The following is a 21,516-nucleotide window of genomic DNA, read 5'->3' as shown; positions in this document are numbered from 1 at the left end:
CACGTCAAATTTAAAACGTCCAAAACGGTATTTATTGTTTGAATTTCGTAATAAAATTGACAGAATCTGAGAGCTGAGAAGTTATTTCATATCAAAAGTAACCCACTCTGTCCTGTCTGTCGGTGTCAATGTCCTCTTTGCTTCGCGATTTTTCTCTGCGTGAGAAAATGGATGTGTCGTGAGAGCGTGTGGAAAGTGTCAATTGCGTGAGTCTGAATGAGTGAGAGTTGGCAGCTCTGCAATAGACATGTTCGATAACATTAGCTGCATCAAACAGAAGATGTGCAAGATGCAGTGTAAGCGGGAATCTCTGGGTCATTGCTGGCCAGAGCTGCACCTTCACCTGTTTCTGCGGTCATCTTCCACAATGGCGAACTGACTGCTATGTGAGCGTACGCTGGCAAAGAGCTTGTGCGTTCTTTTTTTCAAAATGAAACCAAGTTTTTCATTGGTTTGGAAAGCCAGTGTATTAAATACTTGGAGCGGGAATGGGGAAATGTAACGGAGTAAAAAGTAAACTTTGTCTTTAATATTGTAGTGGAGTAAGAGTAAAAGTAGATGCAAATAAAACATACTCAAGTAAAATACAGATCCCCGAAAAAAATACTTAAGTAAAGTAACGAAGTATTTTTACTTCGTTACTTACCACCACTGCATTTAAGTGCTGAAAAACATATTGAGCTATGACATCCTATGACATTAAAAATGATTCTATATTTAAATTATCTCATATATGTGGCTATTGTGGTTCAAGATCATAGGCCCTGTCCCAAATTGCACACTTCATATGAATACTCGGTCTTGTGTACTTATTTCATGTGTCCGTTAAATCCATGAGACCCATGGATGAGGTGTCTCATTTTTTATTTTAGGTTTCAGAAGGTTGCTCACGCATACTTTGTTGTTGATATGTGCCCTCGATGCGCACTTGATGCACCCAAACTGATGCAAGCTCTACAGCACACTTCTTTTCGACAATCAAAGCAGGGTTACGTTTTTGCACGTCGTGCACAATAACCCTAAAGGCACCAGGGTGGCGGTGCCACCGGCTTCTATATATATATATATATATATATATATACATATATATATATATATATATATATATATATATATATATACAGGTCCTTCTCAAAAAATTAGCATATTGTGATAAAGTTCATTATTTTCCATAATGTAATGATAAAAATTTAACTTTCATATATTTTAGATTCATTGCACACCAACTGAAATATTTCAGGTCTTTTATTGTTTTAATACTGATGATTTTGGCATAAAGCTCATGAAAACCAAAAATTCTTATCTAAAAAAATTAGCATATTTCATCCGACCAATAAAAGAAGTGTTTTTAATACAACAAAAAAAAAGTCAACCTTCAAATAATTATGTTCAGTTATGCACTCAATACTTGGTCGAGAATCCTTTTGCAGAAATGACTGCTTCAATGCGGCGTGGCATGGAGGCAATCAGCCTGTGGCACTGCTGAGGTGTTATGGAGGCCCAGAATGCTTCGATAGCGGCCTTAAACTCATCCAGAGTGTTGGGTCTTGCGTCTCTCAACTTTCTCTTCACAATATCCCACAGATTGTCTATGGGGTTCAGGTCAGGAGAGTTGGCAGGCCAATTGAGCACAGTAATACCATGGTCAGTAAACCATTTACCAGTGGTTTTGGCACCGTGAGCAGGTGCCAGGTCGTGCTGAAAAATGAAATCTTCATCTCCATAAAGCTTTTCAGCAGATGGAAGCATGAAGTGCTTCAAAATCTCCTGATAGCTAGCTGCATTGACCCTGCCCTTGATAAAACACAGTGGACCAACACCAGCAGCTGACATGGCACCCCAGACCATCACTGACTGTGGGTACTTGACACTGGACTTCAGGCATTTTGGCATTTCCTTCTCCCCAGTCTTCCTCCAGACTCTGGCACCTTGATTTCCGAATGACATGCAAAATTTGCTTTCATCCGAAAAAAGTACTTTGGACCACTGAGCAACAGTCCAGTGCTGCTTATCTGTAGCCCAGGTCAGGCGCTTCTGCCGCTGTTTCTGGTTCAAAAGTGGCTTGACCTGGGGAATGCGGCACCTGTAGCCCATTTCCTGCACACGCCTGTGCACGGTGGCTCTGGATGTTTCTACTCCAGACTCAGTCCACTGCTTCCGCAGGTCCCCCAAGGTCTGGAATCGGTCCTTCTCCACAATCTTCCTCAGGGTCCGGTCACCTCTTCTCGTTGTGCAGCATTTTTTGCCACACTTTTTCCTTCCCACAGACTTCCCACTGAGGTGCCTTGATACATCACTCTGGGAACAGCCTATTTGTTCAGAAATTTCTTTCTGTGTCTTACCCTCTTGCTTGAGGGTGTCAATGATGGCCTTCTGGACAGCAGTCAGGTCGGCAGTCTTACCCATGTTTGCGGTTTTGAGTAATGAAACATGCTGGGAGTTTTTAAAAGCCTCAGGAATCTTTTGCAGGTGTTTAGAGTTAATTAGTTGATTCAGATTATTAGGTTAATAGCTTGTTTAGAGACCCTTTTCATGATATGCTAATTTTTTGAGATAGGAATTTTGGGTTTTCATGAGCTGTATGCCAAAATCATCAGTATTAAAACAATAAAAGACATGAAATATTTCAGTTGGTGTGCAATGAATCTAAAATATATGAAAGTTTAATTTTTATCATTACATTATGGAAAATAATGAACTTTATCACAATATGCTAATTTTTTGAGAAGGACCTGTATATAAATATAGCTGCGAGCAGCGATGAAGGGCCAAAGCCGGCGGCACCGCCACCCTGGTGCCTTTAGGTAACTAAAGGAACCGGGGTTGCGGTGCCACCGGCTTGGACCCGCAATCGCTGCTCGCAGCTATATTTTGACTTGCTTTACGGCAAGCATTACAATTGCTACAATGGCTCCACCTGTAGGGCGACCGCAGAGGAAAAGTTACTTGGTGCTGCTTTAAGTTTTTAATGCGCCGCTAAATTTTTTCTACTTACGAGCACATGTGCTCCTTGGGGAAAAAAAGTAAGCGTCAAGCCCTGCACATCTATTCCAGATAGACCCACCCCTAAATGCAACATTAAAAACAAAGTGAAACAATCTCTTTCTGTCTAATTTTGCAGTTCTTGGCTAGAGTAAGCTGCAAAATAGATTTTATTTTTTGTGTCTATGTAGAAGGAATTATTTTAAAAAGTAAACTGAATTCTTTATGAATAATAATCTTAAGTTATATAAAGTGACTTACTAATTTTTTTTTTTTTTTCAGGTATAATAGAGCATGGGCTGGCAGATTCATCTCACTATCAGACCCGGAGGAGCATCTCAGAGGACTTCAGTTCACCAGAAATCATATCTGCAGATGAAGAATCATTCTCCATGTCAACTACAGATGTTACTTGTATACCAAAAGAGCTTGAGGGCAGGTATGATGTCAGTGACCAGCCGGATCAATCAAAGGCTTGTAACACTGCTTTGGACACACACTATTTTCAGCCTCACACAGGAAGCTTGCTGGACTCCTCAGAGTGTGAATGGGAGACACTGGAGCCTCATGTGATGGATGAAATAGAAGAGAATCTGGACATAGATCATTCAGAGATGTTTGACACAGATTCAGGTCTGCCAATAACAGTACAGCCACAGTCAGCCTCAGGACAGGGAACGTTGACCTCAGGCATTGTATCTGGATTGCAAGAAGACCTGTATGGACTACCACTCGCTGTCTTTACAAAGGTGTGCACACAAGACACATTGTCACATTCACCTTGCTCAAGAGTAAAACTACACTTGTACAAGTTCAGTAATTATAAAAATCCAAACATTTAGCAAACGAATGCAAAAGCATTGACATTTTTTTCCCTCCCATATCACTATATCCTTTTAGGGGCTCTGTAAACAATGCAGTCGAGATTAGTTTATAAATTTTACAAAGTTTTTTTCACCATAAAATTTCCAATATTTATCAAATTCACTCTCTGGGAAAACACTCAATTTCAAGGGGTCCTACTACTTGCAAAAACGAAAGTACAGTCCCACTGCTGTGATTAGCTGTATCCACGACCTTTACACCCTCCTTTACAGTATCCTGCATGTTTTAAAACTTGAGATAGCAAGTGTTGTGATAGAGCCATATTTATTGTATCGCCCCAATAAAATTAGTTAATTATAAATATGCAATATGCTATTTAATAAAGAGGCAACAAAAGAAAAACCCCTCATGAAGTCAAAATGTTAGCAGACATGCACATTGAGTAGCAATGTAGTAACTGACAAAATTTCAACAAGAATGAGAATGCAGAAAAGACGCTTTTTACTCCAGAAAGTAGTTAGAACTTCTACCAACAGGGACTAACTGCTAACCAACCAAACACTGACCACTGGATTAAACATGCAAGTTTGATTTGCATGACCATTTGACTTCTTTGCCCTGTTTCCAGGGTTATCTGTGCATGCCATACATGGCACTCCAACAGCACCACCTGCTATCAGACATAAGTGTTCGAGGTTTTGTTGCCGGAGCGACCAACATCCTCTTCCGTCAACAGCGCCACCTAAGTGATTGCGTTGTGGATGTGAGTCCATCAAAAAAAAAATTTCTTTGTTCTGTAAACACTCTAATTATGGAGACAGGCATATGAGATATTATTAGGTGAATCTCACAAAGCCAGTCAAGAATGTGTGCGGCTCATTTTTTTTGCATTGTGACGTTATATTCATGAGAGTTAAGCATGATTGTCATGAAAATGTGTCTTCTCAATTCTCATTCCTGTAATGTGTCTGGTTGGTCTACTTTTGATTGTAATTCTATTAATTCTCGATGATGATTCTCAAGAAAATTATTCATCATCCACAAATTAGACATTATCAGAGATGTGCTTTTTATGCGTAAATAACAACCTCCACGGCTCTACCATCACAGAAAGGATAACGGTTAACTTGGATCATGTTGTCTAATCACTTTATAACCTTGATTTAATCACTGTTGTGGATACCATAGAAATGAATGGGAGGTTGAATATAAGCCAATAGGCTGTAGATAAGTGATAAGCTGTTTCAAAATCATTTTATTCAGCTTTTTGAAGCCATCCGTTCAAATAAAACCGCATCTTGTCTCCCCACCCCAGTGTTTTTTGTCCCTTGGAGCCTTGCTTTAAAGCAACTCTGACATTACTATTTCTTTTTATAAAGATGTAAAGAATGTGAACAAATTGAACAACACAGTAAACAATGACTTAAATTACCAGTATGGCTTCAGAAGACTTGGAATATAGCACAAATTGTTTGGCCACTTTTATTATGCTTTTAAGGCCACGTCCACACGAAGCCAGAGCTGTCCCTATCCGATCTTTTTTTTCCTCATTCTTAAAAAAAATTCCGTAAACACGGCGCCATCTCAAGAAATATCTGCGTACACACGAAACCACTGAAACCGACTCAAACCAATGTAGTATACATGCCAGACCAGTATGAGGCGCTGTATTTCTGACACAGATACACTAAAAACAGAGAAGAAGACTTGCGCATAAACCTTTCGCGCTGTATACAATAACATACAGTATGTAATATTAGGCACAGTAGCTTCTTTTCTTTTTTTACCAAGAACTTTATTGAACAATATGAAATAACATAAATGGCCTGGTACAAAATAGGGATGAGTCACGATATTCGATTAGTTAGCTAAAGCATAAAGCTTGCCACAAAGAACCGGCAAATAGCCTAATCATTAGGAGACATTTTAATTGTTTATTAATAAACTAGTGTTTTCTGTGACGATGCTGACTCGCCACATTCGCAGTATTGTGAAGGTGCCTATAAAGAGAAATGCGCACTTCATACGGATTATTAGAGTTGTCTGTTTCTTTTCTTTTTGAATTGTTTTGTTTAAAAGTAGACATTTCAAGCTTAGATATATTTCTGAGTTTCTGTTTATTTATGAGACAAGCTCCAGTTCACGTGCGATGCAAGTTATATCGCGTTGGCTCCTCCATGTCCTGATTATAGGCTATTGTCTGCTATATTTGCTTCTTATTTATTAAATCCAGGAAATTGGTTGATGAAACATTGATTAAAATTAAGATACAATTTATACAAAACGAAAGGCTTTATACTTTAAACTTTTAAGAAAGGCTTTATACAAAACAAAACTTAATGAAGTGGTCAAAATGATGCGTCTCGATATTGCGCATCTTATGATTAGGCTACTCACGCTGTTCACTTTTCATATAATCAACATATATGAAATGGAATAAAATAACATAATATTTAAACATAATTATGAAACTAACTTTTCTTTAATGGCTACAACATGTAGGCCTACAGAACAGAGAAATTTAATGTCGGAGCAAACGCAGTGTTACCGGTGAGCATGAGGGGGCAGAGGTGCGTTTTTTGAATAATAATCAAATAATTCCCAGCGATCGTCGAATATTATTTTTGCTTGAAATGCCCATCCCTACAAAATACCATGGGTGGTGATGGCGCAGTGGATCAGACACATGCCTTTGGTGTGAGAGACCCGGGTTCGAATCCACTGTGAGACACCGATGTGTCCCTGAGCAAGACACTTAACCCCTAGTTGCTCCAGAGGCGTGCGACCTCTGACATATAACAATTGTAAGTCGCTTTGGATAAAAGCATCAGCTAAATGAATAAATGTAAATGTAAATGTAAGAAGTAAATAAAAGAGATACAAATACATTCAAGTAGGCCTAAATAATAAATAAAGAAATAAGAGGCTCAGTAGCTTCTGCAGCATGAACTCAAGCAAGTAGTTGCAGTTGTTGTTGATGTTAGGCTACTGATTTAGCGCGTCTGACTAGTCGACACGTGGGGTGATGACATCATCGTTTCACAAAATATACGGATTGGCCGTACACACGAAGACGCAAGGGTGTCAGATTTATCCAACCTGGGACCCGGTTTCAAAAAATAGCGGTTTCAGTCTCCCAAAACGCCGGATCCGTCTGGACGAAACGCCGATCCGATTAAAAATTTGTACGTATTCAGCTAAACGCGTCTCCGTGTGGACAGGGCCTAAGGTACTTTAACATTCCCCATTCATTGGGACTGCTTTGAAAAGTGCGACTGGCAGTCACAGTGATGACAGAATATTTTGTTAATTTGGGTAAACTATTCTTGAATTGTCATAAAAATAATGTCATGATGCAAAACACAATACGGTATTAATGGCACTTAAAATAGGCTTAATTTTTGTTTGCAATGTATACAATTTTTAAATTTCCTTATGTTTGAAAAATGAAACTGGCCTGTTTTGTAGGGAGAGGTGTTAAGTTAACCCATGAGGCTGTTAAACCAAATATCTTCTCGGATGTACAACTGTTGAGAGTTAATTGTTTTAAATTTGCCTGTGAGCAGGTGGATGAAGCCCGTATTCAGATCCATGACCCAGAGCTGCGCAAAATGCTGTATTTAAGTACAGCTGATCTGCGATTCGCTGATTACCTGGTGAAACATGTCACTGAAAATAAAGAGGATGTGTTTCTGGACGGGACGGGCTGGGAGGGTGGAGACGAGTGGATAAGGGCACAGTTTGGCCTATATGTACACTCGCTGTTATCTTCTGCTCTACAGCAAGGTGCATTACAACACACACACATTTTTATTAATTTGTGTAAAATGTTTTAGAATACCTGTTTGTATTATGAGTGAACATGAATTAACAATGAACAATAGTAATTAAAGTGATGGAATAAGGGTACATATAATGAAATGTTTTGAGTCTTGAAATGGAGACAATCTGTTATCTCCAACTTGTGATTTAATACTTTGACCCAACAATACAGCCCACAACATCCACGCATCTATAGTATGTCCATTGATGGATGGCCAGTGGATGTAACATACACACACAAACAATCACACTCATATCTAGTTTCCTGTTCACCTAACCTGCATGTCTTTGGATTGTGGGGGAAACTGGAGTACCCAGAGGAAACAAACACCAACACAGGGAGATACAATCTGCGCACAGAAATGGCCTCTTGGCTCAGCCAGGACTACATTGCCCTTTTTGCTTTGAGGCGAGAGTGTTACCCATTGAGCCATATATTTGTTCAAAGGGATAGTTCACCCTAAAATGAAATTAAGTCATCATTTACTCACTATGGTGTTGTTTGGAATGCCATATGCCCTTCTTTCCTTTTCCCTTTTCAAGGAGAATTTCTTAAAAATGTCCCTCTCACTCTAGTCCATATAATGGCAGTGAATAGCGATCAACATCAAGCTTTTAAAAAAGATGCAGAATTATCACAGAATGATCCCATGCGACATGTTGCATGTATTCCATATTGCATATGTTCTGGGGATGTATGATAGGGTTTGTTGGATAAACAAACCAAAATTGATTGTATTATTTGATAAAAACCCTCCCGACTTTGGCAGTAGGTCTTCTGTGCACGACGCACGTTTATGACACTCTATTAGCACCGCCGTTCACTCTGACTCAACCAAAAAAAAAAGCATACAAGTTGTGAAAAATCAAGATTAATAAAAGCGCAACATGTAATACACTCCTAGAAATCCCCAAAAACGTATCCATGTACTCTCTTCAACAAGTTAAACATATCCGAACCAGAACTCCAGTTCTCAGGTGACAGTCAGAATGACAGCTGACAGATGTGAACGCGTTAAAACAACAGATATATTCACCTCAAAGAAGAAAGTACATGGATTGTATTTCATGCTGTTTTTTTATTCATCTTGATTTCTTGTGTGATTTTTCTGGGTGAGTCGGAGTTAACTGCGTTTAAAAAAAAAATCCCTTTTTGTGGTCCGAAAAAGAAAGTAGGCCATATGACACTAGAACAAGACCAGGGTGAATAAATTATTAATTATTTATTATAAATTATTAATACTTAATTTTCATTTTAGGGTGAACTATATCTTTAATTCATCTGTTATCTTTGCCTTAGAGTATCACTATTTTACCACATCCAATAATTCAGTGCCTTTTTTTTTTATAGAAGGTCAAGTTACCAACTGAACACTCATCACTCCAGGTTCATGTATGTGTTTTGTTGTGTCTTTGTGACTCTGAGGTTTTATTTTGTTTTTTTGTTGAATATTGTTTTTTATCAGATCATGAGCGGCTGTTGGCGGATTATGGAGCTGCGTTCACATCTGCCTGGAAAATCACACACAACTACAGACTGTGGATCAGCAACAAGCATCCAGCAATGGCCGAGATCACTCCAGGGTATGAGAACTGAGACGAATTAAAATAGAATACTAGCAGTAATTCTGCTACTGCTTACTATTTTTTTATAGTTTGCCAAAATAAAGTCAACCATATTTTAAAAAGGAGCTGGCTCATTCAGAAAAATATTTGAGACCGGAGATAGTGGTAACACATTTTGCTTTAAAGTGCCCCTATTATGCTATTATAAAGTTTCTTAATGTTGTTTTGGAGTTTCCTACAACAGGTTTACATGCATCAAAGGTCAAAAACCTGTTTAATTTCATCATGATATACATTTGCACATCACCACATTCGTCAGATGAATCAATCTCTCTAAATCCCTCCTTTCCGCGAGCTACTCTACTCTGATTGGCCAGACAGCTCAGTCAGTTGTGATTGGTTTACCGCATACTACCGTACGCGTCAATGCGCGTCGAAAACAAAAACTCCCATTGCCATAACAACGTCATCTCCGCGTGTCCTGAGGCTTCCTACTCCGTAAACTAAAGACAGTAACGAACAATGACGTCGATTGTACCATATCAATGCGAGCATGAGTCTGATGATGAAACATTGAAAGAACTAGTTATTCAACCCGAACCTCCATCTCAAGGACGACTCGAGCAGAACGTTTCTGAGGTGTACATTATGAGATGTTGCAACTGTAATTCCTCACATGTCCATCAACAAACCGATTATTTTACTTGTACTAATTTATTTACAGAGTATTTTTCTGATATATTGCAGTAAACACGTGGAAACTGTATCAATAACAGTGCATGTATGCAGTGTATATATTAGCCGAGCTCTAGCGTGAATGACCGATGTAACATAAACGTTTCTAAAACAAATCTTGCTCCATGCTTAATCTTTCCTCAAAGTAGTGAGAATGACAGACAATATGCGTTAATATATACAGTTATAGGTAATAGTGGCCCACAACTGATTAGCAGTATTAATTTATTAAAGTATTAATAAATTGAGTTAACCAGTTAGCAGGAGACCAACACAATATAAAACTCAAAACGAAGTATTTTGGACACCATCTTTCAAGAGCAAGCGGTTTGCGAATCCTGCATTGAACTCTTATGATTTGATAAGCAGTCGTCAGTAAAATAAAGGGAACACAGCAACAGTTTAGGATTATACTGCTGTGGTATTATGGTAAAGATTAATTTTAATTAATTTTCTTCACATGCTCGTCCTTGGGCAGTGAAAAAAAACTGGCTTAAAAACTTGAGCACCGCATCTTCTCGACGTGATGCTATCCAGTATCCACAGAAATCAGCTGCGGTGTTTGAGGTTCAAGTTTACCCTGGTGTCTGGGCAATATGCTAATGTTTCGTCTTGACGTTACAACAAAACGGCTTATGACTCGTTTGAAAAACGATTCATTTCATTGACTCAGAGTCGACTGTTACTTTTGAAAGACAATAACTTTATATACGGTGCACTTTCAGATTTAAAACTTTGCAGGATGTTTTCATTCACTTAGAGCTATGTTACACACTACATGAAAGGTCATTTTCAAAAATCCATAATAGGGGCCCTTTAACATTTGTAAATCATTATTGTGTTTTTTTTTGTCTCAAACTTTGATATTAATACACGGAAGTGATAAAGAATTCTGTATTATGCATTTTTAAGGCCAGACAAGTTTTTTGTTGAGGTCAATTTGTAAGAAAGACTACAAACTACAAATTTTCAAACGCGCATACCTATAGACTACACACGTAATCCGCATGTGCACGCCATAAGCGGTTTCACAGGTTTTTGAAGTTTGCGCAGAGATAACTCTTTTTTTTTTTTTTTTGATTAGTATGAAGGTAAAATGATGACATAAAGAATCGCAAGGGCAGGGTAAGATTTGTGAAAGAGTAAATAAGATTGCAAGCATAAAATAAATTTGCATGCGCAAGAGAAGATTTGTAATGGTGTAAATCGCCCTTCAAGTGTAAGAAATTTTTTTTTGCAGCATTTAACTGTTATTCGTAAGTGTAATTCATGTAATTTGGACCTGCAGCTTCATGCAAACGCAAAATAAATAGGATCTGTATTCTTCAGACTTTCATTTTTCCGCGCTTACACTTTTGGCACGGTTTTTGCGCACAAATGCGGCCAAAAGCACTGCAAGCCTGTGAACAGCAATTTGCAACCGAAAACAACAGAGGCAGGAACTGCAAAACAGATGAATTGCGTAAAATCAAACTTTGTGTAAAAAAATAAACTGTTGCAAATGTCTAAATGACTTCTTGAGTGCATGGAGTAAAAAAGTTCCCGAAATAAGCCGATTTGTACAGTTGCGTCTTTCTTTTTCCTGCGCTTACAGTATTGGCACGATTCTCTCACTAACTGAGTTTTGCAAGCGCGAAGAGGAGGGCGGGTCAACCTTCTTCATGTAGCCAATCAGATGAGCTTCTCGCTGACACTCGATTTACTCTGATCTGATTGGTTCAATAAACACGCCAGTCACCAGAACACATCTTCATCTTTATTTGGCTCAGAAATGTTCTCATTGCCGAAATGGTACTTTTAATGCACACATACATGTTGAATAAATAAATAACCGAACAAATAAATAAATAAATATGATTTCTTAATAAGCTGTGCACCAGGCTGACTGACATTCATATTGAATTTCGAGCTGGTTTTAATATTATTGGATTGAAATTTTATACATTTTATAATCTGTTACACCACTGAGCTGAGGTTAAACTTCACAATCAAAACATTTAATACCCATTATTTATGTAATAACACCATTCTGATGCAGTGTTTTTCACATCATGTCTCTGTTCATGGTATTTAACACTCAATTATATATTTTGAAATATTGTCTTGCACTGTCAATATTGATTCTGATTACTTTTGTGTGACTGATCAAGCTATTATATGTAGCTAGTATGACTAACAAAATGCTTTGTCTGTGTCCAGATTTGACTGTAATGAAAAACTGATATTAATAATAAATAAATAAACGAATAAATAAATAAATCATGATTTCTAAATAGGCTGTGCACCATTAGGCTGACTATATGAGGCAAAACTGAATTTTGAGCTGGTGTGTTAAGAAAGAAAATTTCTGTGTATCCAGTGCATATATCCTTTTCATCTTCCTCATCAGGTCATATTAGTTTGTAATCTTGATGCTGCTGAATGTAGGCCTAGTATCTGTCCTACTGCATGTATAATTTAACCTGTCTACAGATCAGGGGGATTCCAGAAATAGTATTATTATTTTACTAAAATTAGTTATAATAATATTTTTTCCCTTTAACATGTATTTTAAGAGCACCTCTAAATTATGCACCATTTATCACCTGCAATTCCACCGTGTTACCACTAGGCTGTATAGCCCTATATAAAAACATATCTATGCTGTGTATTCCCTGGTTGCTGGGTTTTTATTCAGACATAATTAGTTACTTTTTGTCAAAGTTGAGTTCATGTTGATTTAGTATCAGTTTTTCATTACAGTCAAATCTGGACACAGAGAAAGCATTTTGTTAGTCATACTAACTACATATAATAGCTTGGTGAGTCACACGAAAGTAATCAGAATCAATATTGACAGTGCAAGACAATATTTCAGAATATATAATTGAATGTTAAATACCATGAACAGAGACATGATGTGAAAAACACTGCATCAGAATGGTATTATTACATAAAGAATGGGTATTAAATGTTTTGATTGTAAAGTTTAACATCAGCTCAGTGGTGTAACAGATTATATAATGTATACAATTTCAATCCAATAATATTAAAACCAGCTCGAAATTCAATATGAGTGTCAGTCAGCCTGGTGCACAGCTTATTAACAAATCATATTTATTTATTTATTAATTTGTTCGTTTATTTATTTATTCAACATCTATGTGTGCATTAAAAGTAGCCTAACATGTCGGCAATGAGAAGATTTCTGAGCCAAATGAAGATAAAGATGTGTTCTGGTGACTGGCGTGTTTATTGAAACAATCAGATCAGAGTAAATCGAGAGTCAGCGAGAAGCTCATCTGATTGGCTACATGAAGAAGGGGGACCCGCCCTCCTCTTCGCGCTTGCAAAACTCAGTTAGTGAGAGAATCGTGCCAAAACTGTAAGCGCAGGAAAAAGAAAGACGCAACTGTACAAATCGGCTTATTTCGGGAACTTTTATACTCCATGCACACAAGAAATCATTTAGACATTTGCAACAGTTTTTTTTTACACAAAGTTTGATTTTACGCAATTCATCTGTTTTGCAGTTCCTGCCTCTGTTGTTTTCGGTTGCAAATTGCTGTTCACAGGCTTGCAGTGCTTTTGGCCGCATTTGTGCGCAAAAACCGTGCCAAAAGTGTAAGCACGGAAAAATGAAAGTCTGAAGAATACAGATCCTATTTATTTTGCGTTTGCATGAAGCTGCAGCTTCAAAATACATGAATTACACTTACGAATAACAGTTAAATGCTGCAAATATTTATTTCTTACACTTGAAGGGCGATTTACACCTTTACAAAACCTTCTCTTGCGCATGCAAATTTATTTGACGCTTGCGATCTTATGTACTCTTTCACAAATCTTACCCTGCGCATGCGATTCTTTATGTCATCATTTTACCTTCATAGATTAGGCACTGGTGTTGTGCGAATGAGCGGGCCGGAGAGCGTTAAGGGTTTTCTGTTAGAACAGTGTCGTGTTAACGGCCCCTAAGTTTATAACTAATGATCTCTACAATGGAAGTGAATCAATCAAAAATAACTTTAACTGGACAATCTTTGCTACTTTAATTTCCTATTTTCACTGTAAAGCTGCTTTGAAACGATCTATATTGTTAAAAACGGCTATGTTAATGAAGGTGACTTGACTTGACCGCTTAAGAATTAGCTTTTTACTGACATTTTGCAGACACCCCCCCAGTATACCAGTAACTCGCTTATCCAGAGAACATCAGTAAGACAATGGGAACAGATATGTTCATTGAATGTAGGAACCACTACGTACTGGATACGATCCAGGTCGCTGCCACAAAAGCGCATTCAGTTTACCAGTTGCGCCACCATGCAGATATGCATCACGCAAACTGGGATTACTTTGTGTTCTTTGTATACTGTTAGAAGTACTACAATAAGCAAACAGATTTTTCCAATAATGACAGCACAAATTATATGTATTTAAAGACTGCAAATCGCAGAGAAAAGTCTCAATATAGGCACAATATAGGTTAAGTGAAAATAAACACAAAACTTTATAGAACATGAAAGTGCGTTAAACTTGAAGCTGTTAAAGAAACAAAGCCAGCAGACACAATATTAAATATCATCTGCAGAATGTTTTGTTTCCCTTTTATCTGACATGATCTGTCATTAACGCTGCAGGAAGCAATTGCATAAACCAGCATAACATTAGGTTTATTCTCGTTTATTCACTGAATTGTAAATTAAATATTAAACCTGATAATTTTTCCCTTTTTCAAACTTCTACTGTAACCTCAAAAGGACGATGGTCATGTTTAATAACAATTTCATCCCTGTCGCTAATTTTGAGTATTTAAATTGGTCAAATAGAGTTATAATAGTCCCTGGTCTCCACTATTTAAACATGGAAGACGTGCATTATTATATATACAACTCAGAACACTAGGTCACAAATTGTTAGGAACATTTAAAGAACTATGATGTAAACTAGCTTCAGTAGAGCATGTGTGGACATGAATGTACTATACAAACATAGTTACAAACTTGCTCATTTATAAAGGAAAAATGTGTTCAGTGACTTCTTGTTCATTTACAAAACATGTTTACCTGCACCCTCCTTCACCAACTACCATTTTACCAATTTCTGGTAATTAAGTTTTTCATCTTTCATGCATCATTAGCACGTGTTGCTCAGTTAGCTGTTACTTTTCAAATTCATTTTTTTTAAACTTTCGAAGGGAGGCCAAGCATGTTTATCTCAAAAAATAATTTTCAACAAATGTTTTACCATAACACAGAAAACGTCTCGGTTACTAATGTAACCCTCGTTCCCTGAAGGAGGGAACGGGAGACGTTACGTTGACGTGACGACGTAATTGGGATCACTTCAGGGAGCCCTATCATCTTCGAGTGTCTACAGAACGAACCAATGAATGTTGGCTTGCGTAAATTGCGTCACATGCCCCGCCCCGCAGTGCGGGTATAAACAGGAAGCGGGCGCAGTGCAACATATGGATTGTCACTGGGGTGGCTCCAGCCTGAGAAGGGGGAGGCAACACCGGGCAGTGACAGCAGAGCAGACTCTGCCTAGGGAAAGACACTGCAGCCGCAGGGAGCTGGTCGTGGAAGAATACACAAATGGAATCGCCGCAGGGATCACAACATATGGAACCCAGCCCTAGACCAAGTTACACAAGAACCTAGGCCTGGCGACGGATGCTCTGCAACGTCCGACTGCCGAAGGGGTAGGGAGTAGAACTACTGGTTTCGCCTATGTGGGGAACTCGACTGGAGCAATAAGTGCACGTATCTGTTCCATGTGGAGGGGAGTGGCGCAGCAAACCAACACTAGAGAGGGAGCTTTGGTGTTACCGGCAGGTAACCTACCCTCTTGATGGAGGCCAATGCAACCAGGAGTACGGTCTTACAGGACAGAATTTTTAACTCGGCTGATTGCAAAGGCTCAAAGGGGGGTCTCTGAATAGCTGAAAGGACCAGAGACAAATCCCAAGAGGGTATAGAGAGTAGGCGAGGAGGATTTAGTCTCCTCACCCCCCTCAGGAACCTGACGATCAAGTCGTGCTTTCCCAGCGGCTTGCCCTCAACTGCATCATGATGTGCAGCGATTGCGGCAACATACACTTTAAGGGTGGAGGGAGATCGCCTTCGCTCCAACCCATCTTGCAGGAAGGAAAGCACAGCTCTGATTGAGCAAGTTTGTGGTTCTCCTGGTAAGAAGAACACCACTCAATGAACAGGTTCCACTTCAGCGCATAGAGGCACCTCATAGAGGGGGCTCTAGTGGAAGTCATGGTGTCGTCTACCACCTGGCGTAGGTCACCTAGAACCTCTGCAGGTGCCATAAGGTCCTCTCTCAGAGGAATGGGCCAGGGAGGGGCTGTCGCGAGGAGCATTAGTTCTGGGAACCCCGGTAAGGTTGGGCCAATACGGCGCAAAAGATAAGACCTGCTCGTCCTCCCTGACTTTGCACAGTGTCTGTGCAAGAAGGCTCACTGGCGGGAAATGCATACTTGCGTAGGTCCCGGGGCCAGCTGTATGCCAGTACATCCGTGCCAAGGGTGCCCTTGGTTAGGGAGAAGAACAACTGGCAGTTTGACGTGTCCGGGTCTGCAAACAGATCTACCTCTGCGGTCCCGAAGCGCCTCTATATCAGCTGGACCACCTGGGGATGGAGTGGCCATTCTCCCGGTAGCACCTGCTGCCGTGAGAGCTCGTTTGCCAGTGCGTATTATATTCCAGGCCCGGAATATAAATAGCACGAAGCAACCTCAGATGCTTCTGACTCCAAAGGAGGAGATGGTGGACGAGTTGTGACATGCGGGGGGATCGTAGACCACCCTGGCGGTTGAAGTTAGCAACTGTCGCAGTGCAGTCCATACAGACCAGTACATGCTTGCCTAGTAGCGGCGTTTTGAAGTGGCGCAGTGCAAGATGTAAAAACTCGAGCTAGTTGATGTGCCAATGCAGTTAAGGCCCTGTCCACAGACCTGAAGCTGCATGCCCGTTGTACGTGGCCCCCCAGCCGGTGGCAAAGGCATCTGTGGGGACCACAATGCCTGGACACTCGTTCTAGGTGTACACCTGCCCACGGGAGCAAAGGGTCTGACCACAAGCTGAGAGTTTGTCGACAGTGCGGGGTAATGTGGACCCGGCACGAGCCGCTCTGCCATGCCCATCTCGGGACTCTCGTGGAGCCAGTGTTGGAGCGGCCTCATATGAAGCAATCCAAGCGGCTTTACCATGGCTGCAGATGCCATATGCCCCAGGCGCCTCTGAAAAAGTTTCAGTGGTGCTGCTGTTCTGCTAACGCAGTTCAACACTGAATAGACACAAGCCTCTGTGAGGCACGCTGTCATGTTGATCGAGTCCAGCTCCATACAGAGAAAAGAGATCCTCTGCCCGGGGGTGAGTTTGCTCTTTTCCCAGTTGACCCGAAGCCTGAGGTGACTGAGCACCATGTCCCTGTGTTCGCACAACTGCTCTGTCGACTGGGCCAGGATGAGCCAGTTGTCGAGGTAGTTACGAATGCGAATACCACGCTCGTACATGGGAGCAATGGCCGCCTCCATGACTTTTGTGAAGACACGGGGCGACAGGGCCAGCCAGAAGGGTAAGTCTGTTTACTGATATGCCCGTCCCTCGAACGCAAAGCGAAGAAACGGTGTGTGTCAGGAGAGAAACGAGACATAAAAGTACGCGTCCTTCAGGTCGATCTTGAAAATGTGTTTCTGCTTAAGCATCTTGAATGGCAGCCAGTGAAGGGACTAGTTCAGGACACGCAGGTCCAAGATTGGTCGTAACCCACCGTCTTTCTTGGGTACAATGAATTACGGGCTGTAGAAGCCAGTCTTCATATCGGCTGGAGGGAACGGCTCGATCGCGTCCTTCGCCAGTAGGACTGCTATCTCTGCCCTTTGGTCCGCCAGAACATGGGTGAACTGAATGCCCCTGAAGGCTGGGGGGTGCCAGACGAACTGAATCGCATAGCCAAGTCTGATGGTACGGATGAGCCAGCGAGACGGCCTGGGAAGCGCTAGCCAGGCTCCCAGACACCATGCAAGCGGGACCAATGACACCACAGACATACTTGCGGTGGGGCAGCGCAGCAGAATGCAGGGACCCGACTCAGACGGCATAGCGGCCCAAAGTGGAGTCGGAGAGTGTGATACAACACGTACCGGCTTCTGTCGAAGGGCAGAGTGAGTGTGCGGAGGCCTCTTGAGTGTGTCCGGAACACAGCCACTGCTGCTCACTAGCGATGAAAGAGGGGCTTGAGGGTGACAAGGCATAGCGTCCGTCGACCGCCAAGCGTTCCCTCTTGGGACCCAGAGGTTTCAGAAACTGCTCTTTTATTGAAATTGTGGGTACCACTGGCCCGCCCGGCCCTCCACCAGGGGAAGGAGTGGCGCGTTCACCATCTCCTGAAGAGCAGTCTGATCCACCTCTGGGTCGCTCGTCTCAGGGTCGTTTGCACCTCCGCCTCCTGGTTTGGCAGCGGCCTGGCGGGCGGGACCAACTTCCTGCGGCTTGCTTGCTCCACGCTGAGGCCTGGGTGATGGCTGCTCTGGTGACTTAGCAAAGCGGAGGATGCCCCTAGAGGTCGGCCTCGGCGACAAGCCGATGGAGGCTCTGGGGCAGTATGTGCCGGATGGCCTCCGTCTGGTTCTGGGCGGCCGAGAACTGCTGGGCATAGCTCTCAACTGCATCGCCGAATAACCCAACCTGGGAAAGAGGGGCATCCAGGAACCGATATTTATCGGTGTCCCTCATATCTGCCAGGTTGAGCCAAAGGTGGCATTCCTGGACCACCAAGGTGGACATCTTTCCTCCCGGAGGAGCTCTGGGTCAGAACCTCCCTCGTGCATGTCCATGAGCGCCTGGGCCTGGTGGACCTGCAAGAGTGCTATGGCATGGAGGGTGGTAATAGCCTGTTCACAGGCTCTGTAAACCTTCACCGTAAGACCGGACTAAAACTTAAAAGCCTTGGACGGGAGGCATGGATTACCCCGCCAGGAGGAAGTGAACGCTGGACACAGTTGCATCGCGACGGCCAGCTCAACCGGCGGGATATCCACATATCCCTTAGCTGCTCTGCCATCGAGGGTGGTGAGGAGGGAGGAGCCACTAGGACGGCTTCTGGCACTATATGGTGCCGTCCACGTCCTAGTGAGCTCCTCATGCACTTCCTGAAAGAATGGTACCGGGGTGGCATGCTGAGAACCAGCATGGCCCGCCCCGAGAAACCAATCGATGCTGCAACCGACATCTGGTCGTCAAGTGGAGCTCCAAAGGACGCGACTGGTCGTCCATGAGAAGGATCAGCACGCTCCTTTGGAGGCTTCAACGGCGGCAGCGTTTGTGAGGCGTGAGGGACACATGGGGAAGCCCTCACGGTAATCCTCAGATCACCCTGGCTAAGCGCAGAAGTAGGCCTATTCTGAGGTCCAGAATATGCACTAGATCGGGGTAGGGCTGGGCGATAAAACGATAACAATAATTATCGCAATATAATTTTTTCCCGTTAAAACGATATCAAGAGTTCGATAAATATTCGATAAAGTTTATGCGCCAAACACGGACCATTTATCCGCTTGGCTCAAAGTCCAAAACGGCAGCGCAGCACGAGCTCACTAGAGCAGATGCGTTTACTCTGATCGGTCTCGGTCACGAGATCCAATGAGAAGCCCTTGAATTCAGCGAAGAACACAAATGTCCCAGTGATTTAAACCAGTTTAAAGGCAGATGAAACAGCACTGACAAACAGGAGAAACACTAATAGGCTATGCCTGGTTTTATCTGTGGTTATCAGAATATTACATTTTACCAAATAAAATTGAGGTCGTTATAAATTTTAACAGATGTTACTGTTTTTGTTAATGAACATAAATTTAACATAGTAAATCTGCATCCTAACCGTGCGTTCACACCGCCGCCGGCAGGAGCGGCAAAATTCGCTCTCGCCGCCCTGCCAACGACGCCGTGGAAAGATTTGTGGACGCTCTGATGCTCTGGCGTAGATCGAATGCTTGGTCTTTTTTAAAACTTTGTTTAAAGGGGCCGCAAAGCAAACAAGCATTTCGATCGTTACTTTTGCAGAAAATCGATCGATGGAGAGAATTTACAATTATAGTGACATGTTTGCTAACAATATAAACCATTTAAAAGCCATTTATGTGGTGTGGCTTTTGTATTCATGGTTAAGTGCTATTCTAATTTGCATTCCCGCTGAAAAACATATGTTCTAGCGCAATTATCTTGCCTATAAATAGTGTTGCGCGCCTTCTTATCAAATTCAAATGATCAACTTCTCCTCTATATTGCTTGGGAACTAATGTGGTCAGAACCAATGTTTACAGGACTGAGTTCTCTAGAATCCTTTCTAAAGGAGCACTTCTACATTCCGATTGGTTGCCGCCGTTTGCCGCCGAACCGCGTCATAGCTCATTACCGTAAAGTTGACCTGATTTCAACTCTCCTCGCTGCTCTCACCGTCCAAGACGTGCCGCGCTTCCCTCGCCAGAGCTCCCCGCCGGCTCTCATTGAAAATGAATGACTTCTGGCCACTTTGACGCTCAAGCTAATACTACTGTCAACTCACTGTCGAATATGCGTTTCAAGACAAAACATGTAATATTAATATTGCAGCCTGCAATGCAAACTGTGCTGAAGATACGTGCAAAACTGTTGAAAAACCTGTTTCAAGACTTAAAACAATATCCCCCATTAGCACATGCAGAAACTAAGAAATACATTTTTCTATTAAGGTATTTATTTTGTTAAGGAAAAATGACAAATGTTTGAATGTTCCACCTGAGATTTGTGAAATTTTCTGACAATAAAGAGTAGTTTAAAACCAAAATTAATGCTCTGGTTTCTACAACTTTCACTTAGGAGCAAAAATCTGCCTTTAAACTTGAAAGAAATAAAAATTTGACATTTATCGTGATAATTATCAATATCGACTGATATAAAACAATTATCGTAATATTGCCCAGCCCTAGATCGGGGCATAGGCGAGGGGACTGCACCTCCTTTAAGGTAAGCGAGTCTCGATCTCAACGCTGCCATAGTCATATTCCTGCAATGGGAGCATGAACTATTCACAAAGGCTGCCTCAGCGTGCTGAATCCCCAAACACGAGAGGCAGCTATTGTGGCCGTCTGCTAGCGCCAGGGAACGACCGCATCCAGAAATGCACAAGCGGAATGACATCCTGAAAAGGACGCAGGGTCACGCTTGTGTTACTCTTTTTGTGAAAGAAAAAATGCTCTATGTGAACTCTCACAGTGCAGAGTCACCGAGGGAATGGCCGCTGTGTACTGTGTACACTGATGGTAAACGCCCACCGAACTGACACAAGCTCTCTTGCTGTAAAAACAGCAGTTTGAACAAAGAAATGTTTGCGGCCACTCGCTGCTTGCGCCGTCACACTAACACTGTCTGTAGAGTTTTCAACGAACGACAGCAGTCTGCAGATTCAGAGATGAACAGGAAGTACGGCTCCGAAGTAAAAGACAATGAGTGCATGCGGCCGCTTCCTGTTTATACCCGCTCTGCGGGTTGGAGCACGTGACGCGATTCACGCACGCCAATGTTCATTTGCTCGTTCTGTAGACACTCAAAG

At 41.7% G+C, this 21,516-nt stretch overlaps 1 protein-coding gene across 2 annotated transcripts in view; it reads left to right on the top strand.

The window, feature by feature from the left end:
* The window catches only part of avl9 (AVL9 homolog (S. cerevisiase)), a 101,240-nt gene that overhangs the window by 62,062 nt on the left and 17,662 nt on the right, over positions 1-21,516 (top strand). For both annotated transcript variants that reach the window (XM_077205884.1, XM_077205885.1), the window contains exons 10-13: positions 3,265-3,731; positions 4,436-4,570; positions 7,374-7,593; positions 9,096-9,213. In XM_077205884.1, coding sequence (XP_077061999.1) covers positions 3,265-3,731; positions 4,436-4,570; positions 7,374-7,593; positions 9,096-9,213 — 940 coding nt within the window. The remainder of the gene's footprint in view (positions 1-3,264; positions 3,732-4,435; positions 4,571-7,373; positions 7,594-9,095; positions 9,214-21,516) is intronic.

Source organism: Siphateles boraxobius, unplaced genomic scaffold (assembly GCF_051911475.1).
Source record: "Siphateles boraxobius isolate OS27281-9 unplaced genomic scaffold, OSU_SipBor_1 55, whole genome shotgun sequence".
Taxonomy (NCBI): domain Eukaryota; kingdom Metazoa; phylum Chordata; class Actinopteri; order Cypriniformes; family Leuciscidae; genus Siphateles; species Siphateles boraxobius.
The sequence above is the reverse complement of the archived record's forward strand: the minus strand, read 5'-3'. Positions and strand labels throughout refer to the sequence as shown.